A 21052-nucleotide genomic window follows, 5' to 3' on the forward strand; every position below is an offset into this window, starting at 1 on the left:
TCTATGAGGCATCCCCACCTATCCAGACTTTGGCCCGCAGAAGCATCTTCGTTTGCCGTCGCAGTTAAGATTCCGCGTCGTTGCAGACTCCACTGGAGCACCACCCACTCCTACGGGTCAAACTTGCATCCAGCAGAGCCATTTTTGGTTGCCTCTGTATAAACAATGGCCAGAAACGAGCATTGAAAACCTAAACTGCCCGGATCACGTGTGTCGATAAACAAAATTGTAGTTTGTGCTCCAGCATGATCTCGACACTCAATCAAACGAAGCCGCGGGGGGCGAGGCATGAGGCTGTTCCAGCGGCCATTCTCGAATAGCTCTTACAACAGGTGATGCCACCCACGAGCACCGGGCACATCGTGCCCTCTTCACCGTTGTACATTCAGGCTAATTTCCGAATCATCATCAATAATACTCGTTTGCACGAATTAAAAACAAAACAAAACATCTTGTGAAATGAGCGCCCAGAATAGCGCAATGCTACAGGTACAGCCTGCTGAACCCGTAACAAGTCGAGGTGTTCTTGATATCGCAATTGTTTCGTTTTTGTCGGTAGTGGAGTTCTTTGGTTTGATTGTAAATCGACCCCCCCAGTTCAGATTTTCAAAAATTCAAAAATGGGTCGACCTACATGGTTGTAAATAGGGTAATGCGAATTAAAGGTTGCTGCGTGTCACAAATGATTTCACTTCATAAAGTATAATTCATTTGCCTTAAGGGGGTACTCTACCCAGAAAAAAAAAATTCTGCAAAAAACATTGATTTTGAAAAATTACATACAGTAAAACCTCGTTATAACAAAACGGGATATAACAAACTAATGGATATAACAAAGCAATCATAATTCCCCTTGCTTGCTAATAGTGGGAAGAAATGGACATTGGCTATAACAAACTAATGGTTATAACAAAATAATTACGACCGCTCCTTCAACTTTGTTATAACGAGGTTTTACTGTATTTACATCCACCAACATCTAGAGAGTATTTTCAGAAATTTTCACTAGTTTACACTGCATGGTTAATTTTTTATAAATTATTTTCTGTCCACCGAAGCTAAAGAAAAGGTAGGGTTTGGAGCACTTTGAACACATTTTTCTCCGTTTCACTTTTTGGTATAAATTCTATTTTAGTCAACCTATCGTTTGATAATGGCAATACAGGGAAGGCTCATTCTTCACTTTTTCTGACTGAAATTTAATAAGGAATGCGACTATGGAATGTTTTTGTCACTTTACAGATGTCTTTTATAAAAAAATGTTGACATTTTGTCAAAGACACAGAGGACCAAAAAGTTTACCAATTTTTCAGAAGAGAAAATTGATAGAAATAAATTACTTTTAACAAAAAGCTTTCCATAGCCGCACCTCCTAGGCATTCTACTACATATCTAGCGAATAAAAATCTTGAATATCTTGATAGTTTTCCGACGATAGATTAACTAAACAATGTAGGCGTGTTGCTGATAAAAGCTGCCCTAATTTCCTTCCCGCTTAACCGACAGACATGAAATTTTGTTATGCACCCTCTAGCATGACCACCAGCCGACCCTGTAAATTTTATTAATGTTAAGCCAAGGGTTCAAAAGTTGACCCTCCTAGGGGGTGTTCCCCTTTAAAGAAAAATCTGAAAAATTTTAGGCGGGATTCAAACCCACGACCCTTTGGTTGCGAGGCAGACACACTACCAACTACGCCATGTCTACCACACTTCCTGCTATCTGGCAGATGAGCATGAGAAGCTAATGAGAATGCAGTGCGAAAATGGGCCGGAGAAGGCTATCGCGTTCCACTCTTAAAGGCGAAGCTGAAGCATCCTGCATGTTTTACTGTATTTGGCATGCTTCGGTTTTGTTTAGAAATGAAGCTGAAGTAAACAAAGAACTTGCGAAAAATATGCATAGCTGAATAGTAGCAGAGTTTGCTTTTTCTTTCAGTACCGTACCCCACTTCTGCCCCCCCAGCTCCCCGATGTCTCGTTTTCTCCGCTGTAGAGTATGGGGTACCCTACAGGGCCGTAACCAGGGGGGGGGATAGGGGGTTCTGACCCCCCCCGAAATTTTTTTCTGGGTACGGCCCTGGTCGGTGCACTGGCAGCCAGCCGATTTTACTCTCCACCTCTGCGCACGCGCAGTGGCGCCGGTCGGCTACCGGGTACCAAACCGGGACCGGTTCTCCGGTTTGCTGTAACTCTCCATTATATGCCACCGATGCACATGATTCATTGGCGAAAATAAGACAATAGACACTTTCAAAATGGCCGCCGTTGTCCCCGAAAACCCCCCCCGAAATTTTTTTCTGGGTACGGCCCTGGTACCCTATGCCAATTACAACTCGATCATGCAATGGTCCTTAGACTACCTGGTCTGGAATCTTTTCATCATGCTCTGGGAAAGCCTTCTCCAGGAACAAATTGAAGCACCAGAGGGACGCTGCCTAATGGACAGACATCGGTCCAGAGAAGCTGCCACAAAGAAAGTCGCTGGATACGTCTACTCTTTCGTAGAACCCCGCGTACCCGTCGAAAAGGTGGACCATTCGAAACGCCGTCCGTAGTCGAGACCTAGGGGTCGTTTTATTTTTGAACAATCGAAATGCCATGTCGTGAAGGGTGCTACATCCACTTTAAAAACGTTATAAAAATTTTTCCAGGTTTACTTTTTTTGATAATGTTTTTTTTCACTTTCTTTTTCGACTTTTACATGGATTAGCACCACTTTGGTTACTAAATTTACTAGGGCGGAAACCACTGAACTTTCCAGACCGACGAGTAGTTCTTCCAAGGATCGCATGGCGCTTACACTAACCGCACAATACGGAGACGAGTGAGGGACGAAGGGAAGGTGATGGTGACCGTTGCGTGTGCAGTCGGACCTGTTCCAGCAAGACCTGTACCCGGAGACGGCGGGGGACACGCCGGCCATCTCTGCCGAGGAGTGGGCCGAGGGCAAGGACGCCGACCCCGTCCTGGTGAATACCCGACGTTTCATGCTCCCTGCGCCGCGACTGTGCCTGCGACGCGTCTTCTATGGGCGCACTCGGCGCCCCGCGCGACGAAAGTGGTCCCGAAGCGGCAGCATACAACGTCACCGCTTTGGGTCCTAAAGCTGAAGGTTGTGTCGGGGCACGCTTTCCGCCTTGAAATCTCTGTCTGTTTTCGGGGTAGATGGCAAAGCCGGCAGGTAGAAAGATCGAAGCGCCGATGCAGTTCCCAAATTTGAGCATGCCTCGCTGACGTTTTTCGCGAGGATATCTGGTCTAGGAACTTCCTTCTCCCAAGTGTCTGAACGTGTGGCAGACGACATTTGACCACCAAATCTGGTCGACGGTGTCCCACGCCGTTACTAAGAGTTGGTGGCACTCGTAAAGGTAAATATCGGAGTCGTCGCTCACACGCAATGTCTGAAGGGAGCGAAGCCATGGGGGGATTCCCAGAAGCCTGCGTCGGATGACTAGTCAACCTGCCAAACGCCGGGAAACGCCTAACCATTCTTTGCTTCCAACCGCAGATCAGCCTGAAGGAAGGGTACACGGCTAGCACCAAGCAGGACTTTGCTGTGGCCAAGAAGCCCAACATCCTGAATAAGATGCCCGAGAAGAGAACCAGCGATTCCTCTGCGGCCAGTGTGCCGGTGAGTGCCTAGCAGTGAATGGTCCTCGAAGTCGGGCGTGCCGGAAGCGCCGTACTGTGTCTCCGCGTAACTGTGGCGAAGGGGCCATCCTTCCTGTGTGCCCGAGAAATTGGGCACGCATGATCTGTCTTTTTTTCGGCTCTATCGGAAAAGTAAGGCAATTGTTTATGCGACCGCAACTTTAAATTATCTTCCGATCAAATTGAGGCGTCGGACCAACGTTTGTTTTTGTGGCGTGCCCCTCCGTGTCATTCTGGGGCTCGCGGAACACCTTTTGTTCTTGGTCAAGCGCGTGGAATAGCCCCCACGTGCGTTCCAGAATCTGAAGCTGCTGTCGCTTCTTTATATGTGGGGGCTGTCAGGCAATGCTGTCTTGAGCACACGAATTCTGCAGGTGTTACCTGCACGTCTGAGGCAGCCATACACACACTCTCGTGGGGTGTCGTCACGTGCCACACTTCGACGCTCTCGCACTTGGCTTCGTTCCCGGCCGTGAACGCTATGGCATATTCTCGCGCAGGCGGGCAAGCTGGACGAACTGCTCGAAGAGGTGCGCAAGCTCAAGACCCTGGTGGTGAAGCACGACCGGCGAATCAAAGAGCTGGAGGCGCGCCTGGAAGGGGGCCCGCCTCCGGAGAGGCCCCCCACCCCTCCCACCCCCCCACCCGGCAACAACAACAACAACAACAGCAGCGTCGTCTAGCCACCCGCCAGGGGAGCACTTCCAGACGTCCGAGCAAGGCTCTCGAAAGGATCGTCCGGGCGGCGCACGAGCCTCGCAATGCCATCTCCATCCTTGGGGTCGTCGGACGCGTCGCCGTCGGATGGTACGATCGAGGGGAGCCTCTCGTGCGGTCGTTCTTGGGACTGGAGAAAGGGTCCCCGGGGGCCGTTGTGCGACGGGTGGGGCTCGCGGTTGCCGGCCCGCGTCTCGCGACGTCCCTCCTGCGACGGCGGCACGCCCCGTCTCTCTCCGGCCCCCTTTCCCCTCGCCCCGGCCTAAGCAGGCTTTCAAGCCGCCTGCCCACTCGCGAATGCAGGCTTGCCCGTCGAATTTACGCCCGCTTGTTTTTTAATCGCAGCCTTTTTAAGCTAATTTTGCGGCTTTTCCGCCGAGAATCGTGCGAGGACCGAGTGCACTTGTGCCGCCCAAACTCTCGACAAGCGATTGAGCCCGCGTTTGTTTCGGGCCTCTAGGGCTTCGCAAACTCGTCCCGCGTCTGAGGCGTTCTTTCCCGTGTTTTGTACAGCAAATGGTAGAGAGTCGGTCGGGCCTTTGTCGACCAAATGCCATTGGTGCTCCCCCCGGGAGCATTTGTTTTCTTCTGCCTTTCGTCGTCTACTCGCGCCAAACTAGTCTGTCGCGACAGTGGCGCAACCAGTTCGTTTTTTTTTTTTCGCTTCTTTGCCAAACTAGCAGTCCATGGTTTGGAGCACCGGGGAGTCCAGTAAGCCCCCGGAGCCGTCTTTGAGTTGCTGGGCTTGCAATGGACGGATGGGGGAGGCACTGAGTTGCTATTTGACGGCCGTCATCCGGAGTGTGCTCTCTGGAAGACGTTGAGCAGGGTCTTGCCAAAACGGCGGTTTTTCTCGAGTAGGCTGACCGGGATCCTCGAAGGGGAGGCGCCCCCGACTTCTGTGACAGTGGACCGCTTCTGGTGGCAAAGCTACGTCCAAGGAATGGACGGACAATCGAGTTTCACAGCGTTTTGACCAAAGATCTTCTGCCATGCCAAGTGGAACATAGAACAGTTATTCTGGGTCATTTAGAGCCAGTTTAAAAAAAATTGTAGTTGATTCCTGCAAGTCGGTAAACTTAGTAAAAAAAATGTGTAGGGGAAGGAAGGTGTTTGCCAAATGAAAGTACATAAACGGCTGTAAACTATAATCTCCGCAATAAAATAGCTCATTTACAGGCTGTCTGCAACATATAAACAGTCTCACCTCCTGCTCGCCGGTGTGCGAAACATTGGACCCATTTAATTGCCAGTCCCTCGTTGGGGGGTTCCTCATTGGCTTTAACATCAACTTGCTCGTCGCTCGTCCCACAATTTTTTCTGGAAAAGAAACAGTGCCTTACATTTACCCGAGGCAGAAAAAGAGACCTCTGGGATGCTCAGTCACCCTACTCAAGAGAAAAACCCGTGATGCCACGCGTGTGCGTCCGGTTAACTTGATCTTTTCTACGCCGAGTGCCGTCTGTTCATTTTCCGAGTTCTGAGGTCTGCATACACGAGTAGCTGCTGTCGCTTCCGACCGTCTCGAGCAGAAAGTAGCTGTACGACACAACCGACCAGCCAGATCGCAACCACGGTGAGATTTTGCTCGTCGCCCCGCTCAAAAGAGGCCCGTCTAAAGCAGTAAAGAGGCGCATCGCCAATATTTTTTTTAATGTCCGCCAAGGGACTACCAGATCTAGCACGGCGTAAGCAAAGGCCGGTCTGCCCACCGAAAGATCCACCTCTCCCAAAACTATTTTTTCCTCGGGGAAGCGTCGTGAAACAGACTGTTCTGCTTCTATGGTTCAAGGCACTCCGTTTTGTCTACTATAAGTATCGCAATTGCTCAAGTGTGAAGAAACTGCCGGTAACATAAACCCGTCGAACAAAGACGTCTTGGGTGCCTGTGTAAAGTACGGTTCTGGGCATTTTTCGCTCGATGGGCCACGGTTGGGGACCGAGCGTGCCGTTGAGGCCAACTTGCCGCCTACTCTCACGCGGCCGATTCAGCCAAAACTTCTGCCTTCGGCACCCAGTTTTTCTGGGGCCGCCGGGCAGACGTAAGCTTTGCCACAGCAGGCACGTGTCTCGAGCATGGCCGCTGGGAGTAGTTTATAGAGGTGTGCGAATGTCAAACTTTTTATTGCGGATCAAATACGAATACTAAACTAATTGCAAATTGAATGCAAATATTAAAATTTGACTGAATCAAGTACAAGTACTGAAATTTTACTCGATGTCTAATATATAGGAATATAAACAATAAAATTTGAAAAATGGAATATTTTCTAATCTGAATATCTTACGTTTAATGCGAGTTCAGCCTGGACGCCTTAGCAAACCAACCATGGCTGGATTTTTTTCTAGAAAACGTGCCTACGAAAAAGAAGAGTTTTAGTGCGTGAGAAACATTTAGCGTAGCTTGCGTTAAGAAAAGGAAAAAGGTCCCAATAAGGGGCGTTGGGTTAAACATAAGGTCACATGAGGAGCGAAGCAAGGACTACCTTGTCGATTTGAATATATGTTTATGTTCTTTTTTTCGGCACTGCCCTTTAAACTTGTGGGTCAAACTCTAATTACAACCAAAGAAAGTTGATCTAATGGTGAGTGAAATTTTTGAGACAATCTAGCCAGCCAAGATGCTTCGACATGTCGGCTGTTTTCGAGCGTCTGCTAGCACGCTGGTGCCTAGCAGTGAAGCTCGACGCAGGAAACCGAAAAATTCCGAAGCCATCTTGCGCAATTTTCGAATATTCGAAAGAACTCTGAGCAGTAAAAGCGAGCTGCACGTTAAACTGAATAGCAAACGGTATTTGCGAGTTTGAAGTTTCTCGTATTCGCACACCTCGAGTAGTTCGGTTGAAAATGGGACGGCGACGCGGTTTTGCGCGCCCGGCAATTGGGTTCTGGGTTGCGGGGCGTCGGCAGCAGTGCACGCAGTCTGCCCGTCGCGTAACCCTGCTCGTCGGCGTGGCCTTCCGGCGAAGGCGCACGTGGCAGAAGTTTCTCGAGTGCCTTTTTTTTGGAGAGTCTGGGTCTGCCATCTAGTCCTTTGTGTTTGTTTGAGACAGTGATGCTGTTTTTCCGAGTTCACTGTACCTGGGGATGAATGAAACCCTAGCTGCCGAAGAAAATAAAAATAAATAAAAGGTTGTCTCCTCCTTTTGGTGTGTGTGGCCAGAACACTTTGAACGTGCACGGCGTGCAGGATGATGTCGGGCAGGTCGTCCGAGAGTTTGTCTTGGCCAGCGTCTTGAATAGATTTTGTGGCATGAGACTGCACACAAAATGAGCAATGATGAGAAGGCACAACAAAATCGTTGGGGATGGGGCCACAAATCACTTTGAAATGTGCGCGCAAACAGTAGATGGAGGATATGTGGATCAGTATGTGTTCTTAATTTTAGGAGGATGAGGATCCTGACGGAAATCGGCACGTGCGTTGGTAATGCCTGTACGGTGAAACAAGGGTCGCTCGTGTCTCATTTACTGTTGTAGCTGCCTTGGTGGTTTGGAGGCAAAGCGTGCCATCCTGCAGATCCCCAGGTGGCAGGTTCCAGTCCCTCCCAACGTGCCCGCAATCCGTTGGGGAGATTTCGGTTGTGCGTCGGAAGGTCCCCCCGATGATCAAAATTAAAATTCGGGTTCAACGATTTCCGGACTTAGGTCAAAAATTTGTGGAAGTTGTCCTCTGAGACTTCTAAAGTAAAGAACAGACAACCGATTTCACCTGCGTGTCCTAGTGGTGTAAAAAAAGATAAATATTGACATTTCTGGCAGCCCTCCACTCACTCCGTCTTCAGGGTCCTACCTGGTCCCACTCCTAGCGACGTAATTAGGGGTGAGGTTCCTGTGTGCTCTTTCGGAGGACGCTTCCTCTCTTTGCTGACATTGGCGGGCGTTATGCTGCAGCTTAGAGCCGAGCGAGGTAACAAAATCTCCTCACTGCAGTTCCTTCGGCTGCCACTCACGGCTGCGGGAAAGAGCTCCACTTTTGCTTTGCCATTATGCAGCCGAATCGCGACATTTTTTAATGAAGGAAATGTTTTCTCTATCCTTCGGGACACAATAAACAACAAAAAACTATGAGATACAAATTCGTTCAATCTTAAAATCGCTGCACCCCCCCTTTAATTCTCCATTAAAAAAGGGCATCTGGCAAGCCCCGTACCAGATAGATGCCCGTTCGTTTCGGCACGCAAAACCTCCAGATTTGTTTAGTTACTTTTTTATTTCTAATTTCATTTCATTTCATTTATTATACTCTCAGGGCCCGAAGGCATTACAGAGGAGTGGAATTATACATCAATATAAAGTGAACAATGAAAACAAAATGCAAAAAACGAAACACAAGGTACAAAATCGCTATGGAACATTATTAAGAACATCAGTTATGGCGGTTTTAAAATCAGCAGCGTCGGTAAGTAAGACTACTTTTCTGGTTTGAACCTAGTGCAACATTTAGAAATTATGATAGAATACTGTTAGGGGTTGTGCTGGTAGGAGTGTAGACACATGTATACTCTGTGTCGTCACTTTCGAGCTTTTTTTCCTAAATTTTTTTGCAAGATTTTGCATTTTTCCCAGTCTGGTTTGGGGTGGACAAACGGTACGCACACAAGGGGGCTCTTTTACATGTAAACAACCCCCAATGCCCAGACATTAGTTCATTACTACACCATTAAGGGTTGCTTCATCAGAGGCATTTTATCGAAAAGTGGTACTATACCCAATGCTCCACAAAAGTGTAGAGGCCGCCTACCAGACAGCTCTCAGCTGGACCAGACGGGAGAAACCCTTGACGAGTTGGATTGTTAATAAGTGCCACCTGCTGCTAGCCAATGCCACATGCCCTTTTCGGGAGAATGCGGTTTAATCTCGAGGACGGCGCCCCATCTCCCAGACCTTGCATACTGATGTCCTTTTTGCCTAGAGTCGCTTGCTGTTGCACGTCAGTCCCTGGACCGGCACTTGCCTCATCCAGTGGTTGCAGTGGCTGTTCGGACCATGTCGGCAGTCGGTGACACAGGCATGTAATTTCAGAGCGCTGTCAAAGCTAGTGCGCACGAATGAGGTGCAACACAAAAGCTCTGGCTTGTGCAGCAGTGTGGGGTTGCAGCACCGTGGAAAAAAAGGCTCGAGGTACACCTAAGCACTCGCACGAGTTGTGAATGCGAAAGCATGCACATCAATATTCCGCTCTCTTATTTCGTCTGCGGTGTATATGCGTCGATGGCCTCCCCAGAGCGAGTCCTCTCCTCGCCGCTCTGACCTTGGACGCTTTCTGTTACCGCCGCGCTGATTAAAGCCCCTCTATCCCAGGAAAAGTGGTGCCATTCATTGTTGAGGAAATGCTCGAGGCACATGCCACGCGCCACTTCTGGGAAGAACATGGCGTCCGAAATCTAGCTCAGTGCTGCGCTGTGCTGCCATGACCTTCCCAAGGGCTGCACAATGCATGTGCCTCTTGCATCGGCGCACCTCGCACTACTTTTAGAACATGAAGGGGCTTTAATGCTGACGGACACGCAGCGCCATGGGGTGGCGGTCGTTGAAACTGACGCGCAGTAGCCAATGGGAGCCTTGTTCCTTGAAGCTACGACGTGCGCCAGCCAATGGGATTGAAGCCGAAATCCATCAGCTTCACTCTGCTCCTTTGGGATGGGGGAAATTAGGTGCCGTTGTCTAGGCTTTTCGCATGGTTTCATAGCTGGGAGCTGGCATCCCTTGGGGAAAGGATTTAAGGTGCCGTTTGGCGCGGCTTCAAAGCTGATGACGTCGGCTCGCTCCATGGGACCAGGTAAGGCTCTCGCATTAAAAAGCTAGCCTCAACAATGTTGCACAGAAATGATGGCTCCGAGCATATACCCACACTGACGCTGTATTGAGCATACTCCTTTGCAAAACTAGCAAAGTCATGCACAGAGAACTGCAGCCTGTTGTCACTTACCAATGGGCACCCTGGAGCTGTTGCAATGATTGAGCCCCTCAATACAGAAAAGTTACGACATGCTATGAAAAGCACCGTCTGCTATTTCGGGAAAATCATGATGTTAAAAGAGTGTGGGTGGGGAAGGAGTGGAGGCAGGGGCTACGAGTCAAGCTTGAAAACGCAGCGACTAACTCACTCCCACACTTAACTTCACACAAATCTCTGAATTTAGTGAGCTTTTTTGTTGCTTGCTTAACTTTATTTTATAGATAGTTTCTTTTATGCAGCTCACTTTTTCCATTCGTTCATTTTTTAAAATTATTTTCGTCGCTGGTAAACTGCTAATACCGAAGGCGCGCGCGTACACGATCGCAAACACCCTCGCGTAAACACAGCGGTGTTTGCAGTCTTTCCCAACTACGCTCTACTGTGTTTAGCGGCTCTTAGATGCTTTATTTGGTAAGGTCCCGTTTGTCGCGGCCTTCGGTATTAGCAGAGACGCGCGGAAATTTAAATTGGAGCTTAAGTTAACATATTTTTTGTATATCAAATTATCGATATATCCAACTATTTTGCGATCCCCTTTGAATTTGATACATCTGGGTTTGACTGTAATGTTCAACCATCAACACATTCTGTGTCGATACCTTTCTTATTGGGGGGTTGTGCCCACCGGGGGAAAAGGGATATGTTGATCAGAGGTCGGCATTTTAGGTCGCCCTCACTCACCCTCACCCTCACGGCCACACTTACCTAAGCCCCTCACTCACCCTCACCCTCACAGCTACACTCACCTTCAGCCCCTCACTCAACCTCACCCTCACAGTCACACTCACCTTCAGCCCTTCACTCACCCTCACTGAACCTCACAGCCCTCACGCACTCACCGCCCTCACGGCCCTCACGGCCCTCACGGCCCTCACGCCCCTCACGGCCCTCACGGCCCTCACGGCCCTCACGCCCCTCACTCACTCATGGCCCTCACGCCACTCACCGCCCTCACGGCCCTCACCGCCCTCACCGCCCTCACGGCCCTCACAGCCCTCACGCCACTCACCGCCCTCACCGCCCTCACGGCCCTCACGCCACTCACCGCCCTCACGCCACTCACCGCCTTCACGCCACTCACCGCCCTCACGCGCCTCACCGCCATTGCGGCCCTCACACCCCTCACGCCCCTCACGCACTGATGGCCCTCACGCCACTCAGGCCAGCTTCAGATGGGGCAATTTCGCCCAGAAACTTTACGTCGCAACACCAGCAACACGGGCCGCCCGCGATCACACGCAGCAACGAATTGCTGCAATTTGCCATCGTCATCATAAAATTTTATTTTTCTTGCACTATTTAGACACAATTACGCGTTATAAACGTGTTTTTATGCATTTAAATTTCGTTAAGAATACTAATGCACCTTTCTGAAACAGTTTATTTCCAAAAAAACGATCGATTTCAAACCAGAACCAAGTCTTTCGGTGTCATCATCACCGGCACGAGGTATCACGTGAAAATTTTGCGTCCCTGATTGGATGCAGCCGCTTCAAACGCATTCGAATTGCTCCGAGTTGCATGGCCCTCACGGCCCTCACGGCCCTCACCACCCTCACGGCCCTCACGGCCCTCACGGCCCTCACCGCCCTCACAGCCCTCACAGCCCTCACGGCCCTCACGGCCCTCACTCACCCTCAAACTCATGAATTTTCCTGGTTCAGAAACTCACTCACCCTCACCTCACCTGTGAAGATGAGGGTGAGTGAGGGTGAGTGAGGGCCCTCATGAGTGAGGTTTGCCGAGGTATGATGTTGATACATTAGAGACTGGGACGAGAAACAAAGTCTCCTCCCAGTTTTGGGGTTTAGTCAATGTTCAACCGTCACCAGCTCGTTTGTGCCCCAACCTTCTGTGTCGATACCTTTCTTATTTGGGGTCTTTAAAGGGGCACTGAAATTAATGCTCGTTGATGTTTTTATTTGAACATGACCTATAAAAACTAAAGTACCCAGGACATAATTTGTGTCTCAAAATTCATTTTCTTTCCGCCCAAAAACAGCCGGCCAAAAATTGGCTGGTTTCAGTCGTGCACACTCTCTTTTCTATGGTCACGCGGCATTCAAAGTATATGTACCAAAATATATATTTAATGTTGTGGGTTATCTAAGGCATACATTCAACATTCAAAATAGAAAAGAATATGAACCCCATTTTTGTGGCCTCCAAAAAACTGAAAATATGCTGATAAAAAAAAAAAAAAAAAAAGTTTCAGATCACAGCAAGTACCTGTACACGTCATTCTCAATATGGCGATGTAACGCGAGCTAGAAGACATGATGGCGGCGCACGACAAACCAACGTTGTGACGGACATGGGACCGTTACTTTGGAATAGTTGCTCGTGGCAATGGCCAATCAGTTTTGAAGAACAGAACGTCAAGCGGAAGGGATACAAGTGCGAAACAATCGCACAACAAACAATACACGCAGCTTCGTCGTCGTCCATTTCACACGCCGGAGAAGCAGAGAAAAAAAAACGAGGTCGGGCGTAGCCTGCTATATCCAGCCACAAGCTAACGTGCTCGTGTTTCGAGCAGTTGAGTTTTTTGTCTTTATTAAAAATATACGTCGCTCTGTAGCAAAATTTTGATTGGGTAGTCCCCCAACACCGCATTAAGTCACCTGGTGTCAGTGTCCTTTTAAGCAAAGGAGGAACTCTGAAAGGACACGTTCGCAAAGAACTCGCAGCACGCATGTTTTTCAAACAATGTGTTAACTGAGAGGCAATCTTTTTTATTTCACAGTTGAGGAGAAGGGAACGAGATTCATCCCAGTTACATCACCTACAAAATATTTCCTCGCACAAGGTTACACATTGCCGCTCATCTTTGGTTTCGAGTACAGGACAAACATGGACACCGATATCAAACATGCACAGCCAAAAGAATGACACCGGTACATTGCCAGGGTGACCAACCAACATGGCTAAAGAGCCACAAACGATCATCCGGGGAGCCACCAGGGGTGGAAGGGAGGGGATGCACTTTTGGGGTGAATTTGTCCAAAAGCTGGAGAAAATTCTATACTTTGTTTCACCTTATGATGGACCACAGAAGATGCTACAAGCCATCGAAGCCACTTGAACGCCACGAGAGTATCATGCGAGTTTTGCGAGGGGTACAGTGGCATCCACGGTCGCGAGGTACGTTCACAGCGCCGAATTGACTGGGATGGCTCGTGGTATTCACTGCAGTCCATTGTACCGTAGTTCTATCATCCCTGCTTACGTGTTTCCTCCGTCGCCATCCCGTAAGACACACCATACGTTGAAGCGAGGTTGAAATACATTCAGTTTGATTCCGTAGTGCTCTGGTTTCGTTCACCTTGTCGGCGTTAGGCCTTCGAAACTGGCAGTCAAAGCGTCGCATAAATCAGAGAAAATCGATCAAGCCCATTCAATTCGATTAATATAGCTATTGCTTAGTTTGATGCATACAAAGACAAGCTCAGCACTCAATATAAATTGGAGCAGAATATTGCACGCGAAAACCAGGCCAACGAGCAAAAGTAGACGAGCGACCAGTGTTCGGCCGACCTTTACGCGCAAAACTGACATCCCCGGCTCTCGCAGGATGTGGAGGGGCGGCAGAGACCCCGTCATTCTACAAGGTCCAAAGAATGCTTGTATGCGATTTATTTTTCTTTCTGGTGAGCACATTTCATTTTCGCAGGGTCATTGACTGAATGCCGACCACTATTTTAGAACCACTAATTGTGTATAGCATCTTGTTTTCGGCTGGCTCCTAGCTGCAAAGTTTCTACCAACAAGTATGACTCCTGGCCAAAGCTACCTCTTAGAGTTCCCAGTTCACGAGAGCCACACTGTGGCAACTGCTCGTACTGTGCTCTGCGGTTCCTCTCCATGGTGGCACGTCTTGTCACCTTTGTTTGCAAAACTATAAACAATAACTGGCCTCTTGATGGAATATTTGTCGGCGTAAGACGCGTCACTCACACGAGATGGTTCATGCCAAGTTTCTCGGTAACAGATGTGTTCAAAATTTTCTCAGCAATAGAAGTGCCAAAACTTTTTCGACAAAAAAGTGCCAACGCAAGTTGCTTTTCAATAAAAGTGGTCCACAACTTAAAAACAGTAGCAACCAAGCTAAAGCAGTAGTTCTCTATATTTACACGGTATGTTAGAAGCTCTTCCGCAAGATGACACATCTGTGAACAAACAAGATTGGGTATTGCACGCCCCGAACCACGTATGTAATGTAAACGATAAAGTATTAACGTTCAGAGCGAGGTCTCTAAAAAAAACATTCACTTAAATTAAAACTTGCGGGACTCGTACACAAACCACTCTGGAAAGCGAGAGCCCCAAAGCGACGGACAGCCTAGGGGGGGAGGGCTACACACAACACAAAAAAAATCCGCAGTTTAAACTGGCGCAGTATGACGCACACCATCCAGGCCCCCCTGGTTGTGGCAGAAAGGGTGCGGGTCCCGCCATCCTCCGGAAGAGCCCCGTCGTCTGCTACCTCGTGCCCCGAAGCTGGGCCAGAGGATCCACCTGCAGAGAAAGAGAGACCGTTTTCTGGCATGCACATCACTTTGAGAAAATAGGAACACGGGCACTGAGAGGCAGCCAATGAAAGAGATAGAGCCGACTGGTAGGGTTGCGAGGTGCCTCGGTACAGGAAACCGGAAATCTGTAGCCAGGCGTGTTTGTCGTGTACCCGAGGCAAAAACCTAGGCACTTCCGTTTTGTGGTACCTGGAGCTGTATCTTAGGCACAGGCTGCTGCAATATGAGCTGGCCCGGCGGCAGATAGACCAAAGCGGTGCAAAAGCCATGCACGGAGGGAAATGAAGCATTTTACCCTCATTTTTAGCAATATGGCGGTCAGTTTCACAGCTTGGTACACATGCACAGCCGTTTTACCCCTTCCAGATAGCACTAAACTCGGCCAGCTCATATTACTGCTGATTCTACATTTTTCAGAGACTTGCCGGTAAGGGAAGTTACTTTTTATTTCTTCTTGTTCGGTTTTTAATGTCGCAAATAAAGTTGTCAAGTGACACAACACATTCACGTGACAGAACGATTTCTTGTTGAACACAAGTCACAATTTTTTTAACTGCTCTCAGGTTTTCTTTTACACTTGCAGTTTCTTGTGTCCGTCTTATCTAAGGTTTGCGAGATGTGTACTTATGGCAGTGATACCATTGGTTATCTGGTCAAAATTTTGTAGCATTCGTTTCTTGATTTTAGTTTGAGCTTGGTATCAGGTTTCTACCACGTGTCGGAGCTTGTAATTTTTTCACTTTATTTGTTAGGAGGCCTGGATTCATTTCAATGTTTCCAGCAGACGCTAATAGCAAAAATGTGACGGTTGCTAGTGTGAACAACTTCAGACATTGAGACGAAGGTAGAATGGATACGACTAAAAAGCAAAATTCCGCAAACAATGAAGTTGTTTCGCTCTTGGAAGAAACAACCCGATTCACGCCCAGTAAATCACAACGTTGGCACCCTACACAGCCCAAGGAAAACCAACACACAGACAACACCAGGATTTGTAGCAAACAAAAATAGAAACATAGTACCCTAGGTGCGTTGGGGCCCATCTGCAAGAGAACAAGACTGCTGTTTATGCGGCAAAAACAAGGCTGCAAATCTCACTGCGATATGAACGAGGGAGGACCCAAAAGTAACCAGAATTTAAATTTCGGAAGGGCGGGCCATTTGTAGCAGCTTCTGCCGCTAGCGGCGCTTAGCGGCACCCCTTCTGAGTCAGTTTGCCGACCAGCATCGTCTGCTAAACTTCTAGCAGCACGTTGTAAATTGTTTCCACAAGCACTTCAATATCATTCCTAGTCTTTTGCAATGTCTGATTTGAAGGACCTTCCACATCCACAAAATGTTTTCTTTTCATAACTTTTTCATACCGGCAAACAGAAAAAAGTTACATGGGGTGAGGTCCAGTAACTATGGGGGGGGGGGGGGGGGGGGGGGGGCATGCCATTTTTGCTAAAAAAATTGTTGCACTGACAGGGCAGCATATGCTGGGGCATAGTCATAATGAAAGCACCACTAGCGCCCCTTTCGCACATACTAAGGTGTTTCTGCCTCACCGAGTTGCGCAAGCGTCGCAAAATGCCCAGCTAGAACACTCGATTAACAGTGGCACTACAAGGAACGAACTCGGAGCGAGCAACGCTTGGATTTTCTCGATATTTTCATCAGTCGAGGAAAATAAGGGACGCCCTGAACAAGGTTGGTCGTTGACCAATAATTCACAGTCCTTGAAGCAAGAAAACCACTCGTAAACCTACAATTTCTTTATAGCATCTTCTTTGTAAGTTGACTGAAGCATTGCAAAAGTTTCCACTGCCGTTTTCCCTGAACAAGAAAACAACCCAAAATTCACGGCCGCACATTGTTGTTTCACATCAGACACTGCAAAAAACGAGGAATAAATTTTGAAGCGCTTGGGTAACAAACTTGCATCATGCCGCTAGAACTTTAGAAGACGCCGCCGGTCAGCAAACTAACCCGGAAGGGGCGCCGCTAAGAGCGGCGGAAGCTGGCACTACACTTCGGACCCACTTCCCACGTATGGCCAGTATCAGAGCCCTTTATCTTGGGAGAGTTTGACATTTTTTTGAACATGCCAACAGACTAGCAACAACAGCTATGAGTCTGGCTACCAGGAAATGACACCTTGTCCCCTTCACCTTTGCATTGAATTTCAGACCCACACTGAATTGGGCACCCCAAGAATGGGGCGACCCGTCATCATAATGAAAGTTTTTCGTTAATGAAAGCATCTTTGGTGCTGTACATGCAATTTAACAGCTCACACTTACCTGTCTGCTACAATCTCTTGCAATTATATGATTTTTAATTCATTCCTTTTTTTTTTTTTGTCAAAAGTGAATTCTCAATACTTTCCATATTATGTCTCAAAAATGATCACCACGAAAATTCAGTGCCGCCCAAAGGATTGTGTTTATAAAACAACAACTAACTGGGAATTCGGACTAGCACATGCAAAGTAGAGTGGCCAAAAGCAAACACCTCCACTTTGCGGCATCGCAAAGTGCACTTGTTTTAGGGGGCGCCACATTCCGCCCATCGACCAAACCCTTTCAGTATGAAGGGCTCTGGCCAGTGTAAGATGCTAAACACCAGTCTGAAATGTGTTCCAGGTGCAGTAGTGCAACCAAGAGATAACCTCTTTCCATTCCGCCAGTAAGATATGATTGTTTGTGCCTGTGACAAAACATCTCTTTTCGTTGCTTCATTTTGAGCTAGAAACAAGGCACCCTCCATGGTGCTTCGCTGCCGCAGTATTGGGGCTCATGCACAGCAAAACCACTACTGGGTGTAACATGTTGCTACTTAGAGCTATATTACAGCAGAAGCTTTGCTTTCATACAAATTCTCAGGTAAAAGCTTGTTTTGACCATTCCTGCCACAACCTCCAATTGTTCAGACAGATAAATATTCCTCCCTCTGGAGGCAGAGGTTGGCAAATTATAATGAATTCACTCACCCACAATCAGCTTTAAATGAGGAAAGGATTGCCATTCCCTCAGCTTCATAGTCACATTCATCTTCAATCCCTCACTCATGAACTCAACAAGCTCATGAAGTCACTGAATCGTCAACTCGTCAAACTCAAACTTACAAAACTTATAAACTCACTCAACTCAAACTCACCAAGCTCAAGAGCTCACTTAAATTGTGAACTCACCAAACTCAACCTCATTAACTCACCAAAATCATGACTTCACCAAACTCATGGACTCCCCGAACTCATAAACTCACCCAATTTGCAGACTTACCAAATTCAAACTTATAAGCTCGCCACAGCCAAACTCACCAAACTCGTGAGCCTATGAACTCGTCAGTTGCATACTCACCAACTAATAAACTACCTAAATTTGCAAAACTCAAACTCACTGAACTCAATAAACTCGCAGAACTCACCAAGCTCGTCAAATCGTGCCTCTCATCGACCTGATACTCCTCACTCCATCTCAAGCCCACGAGTTGTCGAAGCTTACAAACGCCCTCACCTCAAGGCCGAGCAAGTGCAATCACGAGCAAGTTTTGTCGAGGTACGACTAGACGTGGGCCAACATGCGTGCGACGCAGCACCCACCTGTCCCAGGGTGTGCTGGGCAGGCACCCCGAGGGGCAGCAGGAGCTGCGGAGGGACCGGATGGAGGGCCACTGCCGCTACCTGGGGGGGCACGGTTGTCCACCGCGGCTCGCAGCTGGCCTTGCAAGCCTCTGAGGCCACGCTCCCCTTTGGGAGCACGGGTCTTTCGTCGTGGCAGGGCATCGGCGCTATCAGCCGGTAGCAGTCCGGCCGGGCGTGCTGCTCCATCGTCGGGCGCTGTCCCTGAGCCGGCCCGGGCTGCAGCACTCTCTGCAGAATGATGCCCGGAGGCAACAGGGTCGCCCGCGCTTGGAAATTCGGAGTCGTCTGAAAGGCTCGCAGGAGCTGGAAGGCTGGTTGGGCGCTCGAAGCCGGTTGCAAGCTCGGTCGCACGCCCTGAGCCGTCTGCATAGCTTGCTGCAGACTTAGATTCGCTCGTGGGTCTGAATAGAGAGGCACACTCCGCTGACAACCCGGGTTCAAATGCACGCCGTTTTGTAAACCCGGCTTTGACTGCGGGCTTGGCTGCACGCTTGCGTTAATTTGCGAGCACCTCTGCAGGTTGGGGTGTGGCTGATGATTCCGAAGGATGTTCGAACCGGACTGCGCTCCTGAAACGGCCAGACGCGGAGACATAGTCATCACGCCGGACGTGGTCCCCATCGAAACCAGTGGCAAACAGACGTTGCTCGCAATGATGGCATTTGGGACTGTACCATTGACTCTTGGATCGGGAATGGCTGCTGTCGAGTAGACCACGCCTGCAACTGGGATCGACGGCATCCGGAGGCTCGATGTGTGGTGCATGGTGGCCGACGACGCCACCACAGTGCTATTTACGCTGCACGACACGGCACTGCTCGGGACTGGGGCTCTAGTCGTCGGCTGGCCAACTCTGAGCTGGGGTGCAGCACCGCCACGCTGCTGCCTGCTGTCCATGCTTCCCACAGGAAAGGGAAGGATGTGGTGCTTGGGTTCAATGCTGCGACACGTAAGCACACTTGTAGACAGAATGTTTGGTCTTCTACAGGCATTCTGGGCTGTATCTTGCTGAACTGGTTTCACGATCACGTGCACCCGGCTCTGCACCCCCGAAGAAGCGGTGGTTGCCGGTCCGACGGATGACGAGGAGCTCCGCTTGCAGTCTCCCGAGAAAGGAGGTGCTTCACTTGCACCCCTGGCGGGACATGTTGAAGGACGTTCCGTGTCATGGCTCCCTAAAGGGTTTGGCATCTTTGCAAAGGAAGCAGCATTTTTCTCGATTTGGTCTTTGGCAGGGAGCGCACTGATGACGAGGCCACTGCTTTGTCGGAGTTTTTGCAGCATGTTCTGGGACTGCGAGATGGCCTCTGGAAGTCCCGAGACGGTCTGGGAGGGACTGGGCCTGCCTGCCCCCACGGTGCTTCCCCCAGAGACGGCAAGCACAACAGCACTGGGCACAGAAGATGGCGAACTGTTGGCAATCTGCTTCATCTTGTCAAAGATAATGTACTGCCTCGAGCACTGATCACCGAGAGACGCCTCAGGCTGTTTGGGGAGTGCCGGAGGACAGCTGGAAAAATGAGAGAAAAAATTAGTACTTGCAGGCACATTTTTTTTTTTTTTAACATCGGAGAATGACTTTTATGGCCACCCTCCTGTACAACGTGTCAGGAAACACCTTTTTGAGTGTTCACGAAACTGCGGTTAGTCAGGACAGTAAAACCAAGCTCATGAATTTGGGGGTGGCCCTTCCTCTCGTCACTGAAGCACTGGCACTCCCTAATGGGCAGGCACAGTACTTCGCCATAAATGCCAAAACAATGAAAGCCCCTGTGACACAATAACAGTGTGGGGGAGAATTAAAGGACAGCACACCGAAAGTGTGTCCACATCCACACTCTAGGTGTGCAGGACGCAGGAGTCGGCTGCCCTCTGCTAGTCAAGAGTGGTCTTTTGTGAAATCGATGAACTCCAGTAGAATGCCTACTTCTAATAAAATAATGCCCGATTGTTTATTGAGGTTAATTCGTTTTAAGAAACCATTAATGCAGCTTCAATAATCAAGAATTGCGTGATACAATGCCCAATGCCCAAGTTGTACCATAGTTGCTGAGTGAAATTGCATTCCTCCTGACTATGTGACTATTCGCATCTCTAACTTGTTGCTCGCCCTCCCGCGGCAGAAACGGGAAGTGCTCTAGTGGGGATCCCCCGGTTCTCCAGCTCAGCGGGCATGGCGGGACTGCTCGCGATCATGGCTCGCGAAATGTCATTTCCGGATACAAACACTATTCACTGTCCCAATGTAGTGCTGTAGCCGGCATGGGATTGCACCAGTGTTGCAAAGTTGACACCCCGGAATTGGAATGATTCCGGAATCATTCTGCATTTTTGCGACCCCGGAATGGAATGGGAATGGAATTGGATACCTTTTGCCCGGAATGAAATGGGAATGGAATGGGCTCGGATCTTATGCGAGCTCTGTCGATTTTTATCTAGGGCCCACGGGCTGATGGCGAAATTTGTTAGCGCATGGTAAGTGGCTCTTGAAACAGCATCATTGCGCTGGAGGTGACTGACGGCTTGATTGTCTCGCTGGCTTATGCTCCTTTGAGGATGA

General features: G+C 49.0%; 2 protein-coding genes across 3 annotated transcripts in view; one reads left to right on the forward strand and one right to left on the reverse strand.

Annotated features, from left to right (window-relative positions):
• LOC8030082 (coronin-1C-A) overlaps positions 1 to 7513 on the forward strand; it is a 31958-nt gene extending 24445 nt beyond the window's left edge. For both annotated transcript variants that reach the window (XM_029995577.3, XM_029995579.4), the window contains exons 9-11: positions 2870 to 2971; positions 3511 to 3633; positions 4154 to 7513. In XM_029995577.3, coding sequence (XP_029851437.1) covers positions 2870 to 2971; positions 3511 to 3633; positions 4154 to 4336 — 408 coding nt within the window. In that variant the 3' untranslated portion in view covers positions 4337 to 7513. The remainder of the gene's footprint in view (positions 1 to 2869; positions 2972 to 3510; positions 3634 to 4153) is intronic.
• A 5533-nt stretch (positions 7514 to 13046) lies between these two features.
• The window catches only part of LOC120843901, a 29075-nt gene continuing 21069 nt past the window's right edge, over positions 13047 to 21052 (reverse strand). Inside the window, exons 3-4 of the mRNA XM_040215369.2 lie at positions 18451 to 20002; positions 13047 to 14850 (exon numbers count right to left, since the gene is read on the reverse strand). Coding sequence (XP_040071303.1) covers positions 14815 to 14850; positions 18451 to 20002 — 1588 coding nt within the window. The 3' untranslated portion in view covers positions 13047 to 14814. The remainder of the gene's footprint in view (positions 14851 to 18450; positions 20003 to 21052) is intronic.

This window comes from Ixodes scapularis, unplaced genomic scaffold (genome assembly GCF_016920785.2).
Source record: "Ixodes scapularis isolate PalLabHiFi unplaced genomic scaffold, ASM1692078v2 PGA_scaffold1__304_contigs__length_218370807, whole genome shotgun sequence".
Taxonomy (NCBI): Eukaryota; Metazoa; Arthropoda; class Arachnida; order Ixodida; family Ixodidae; genus Ixodes; species Ixodes scapularis.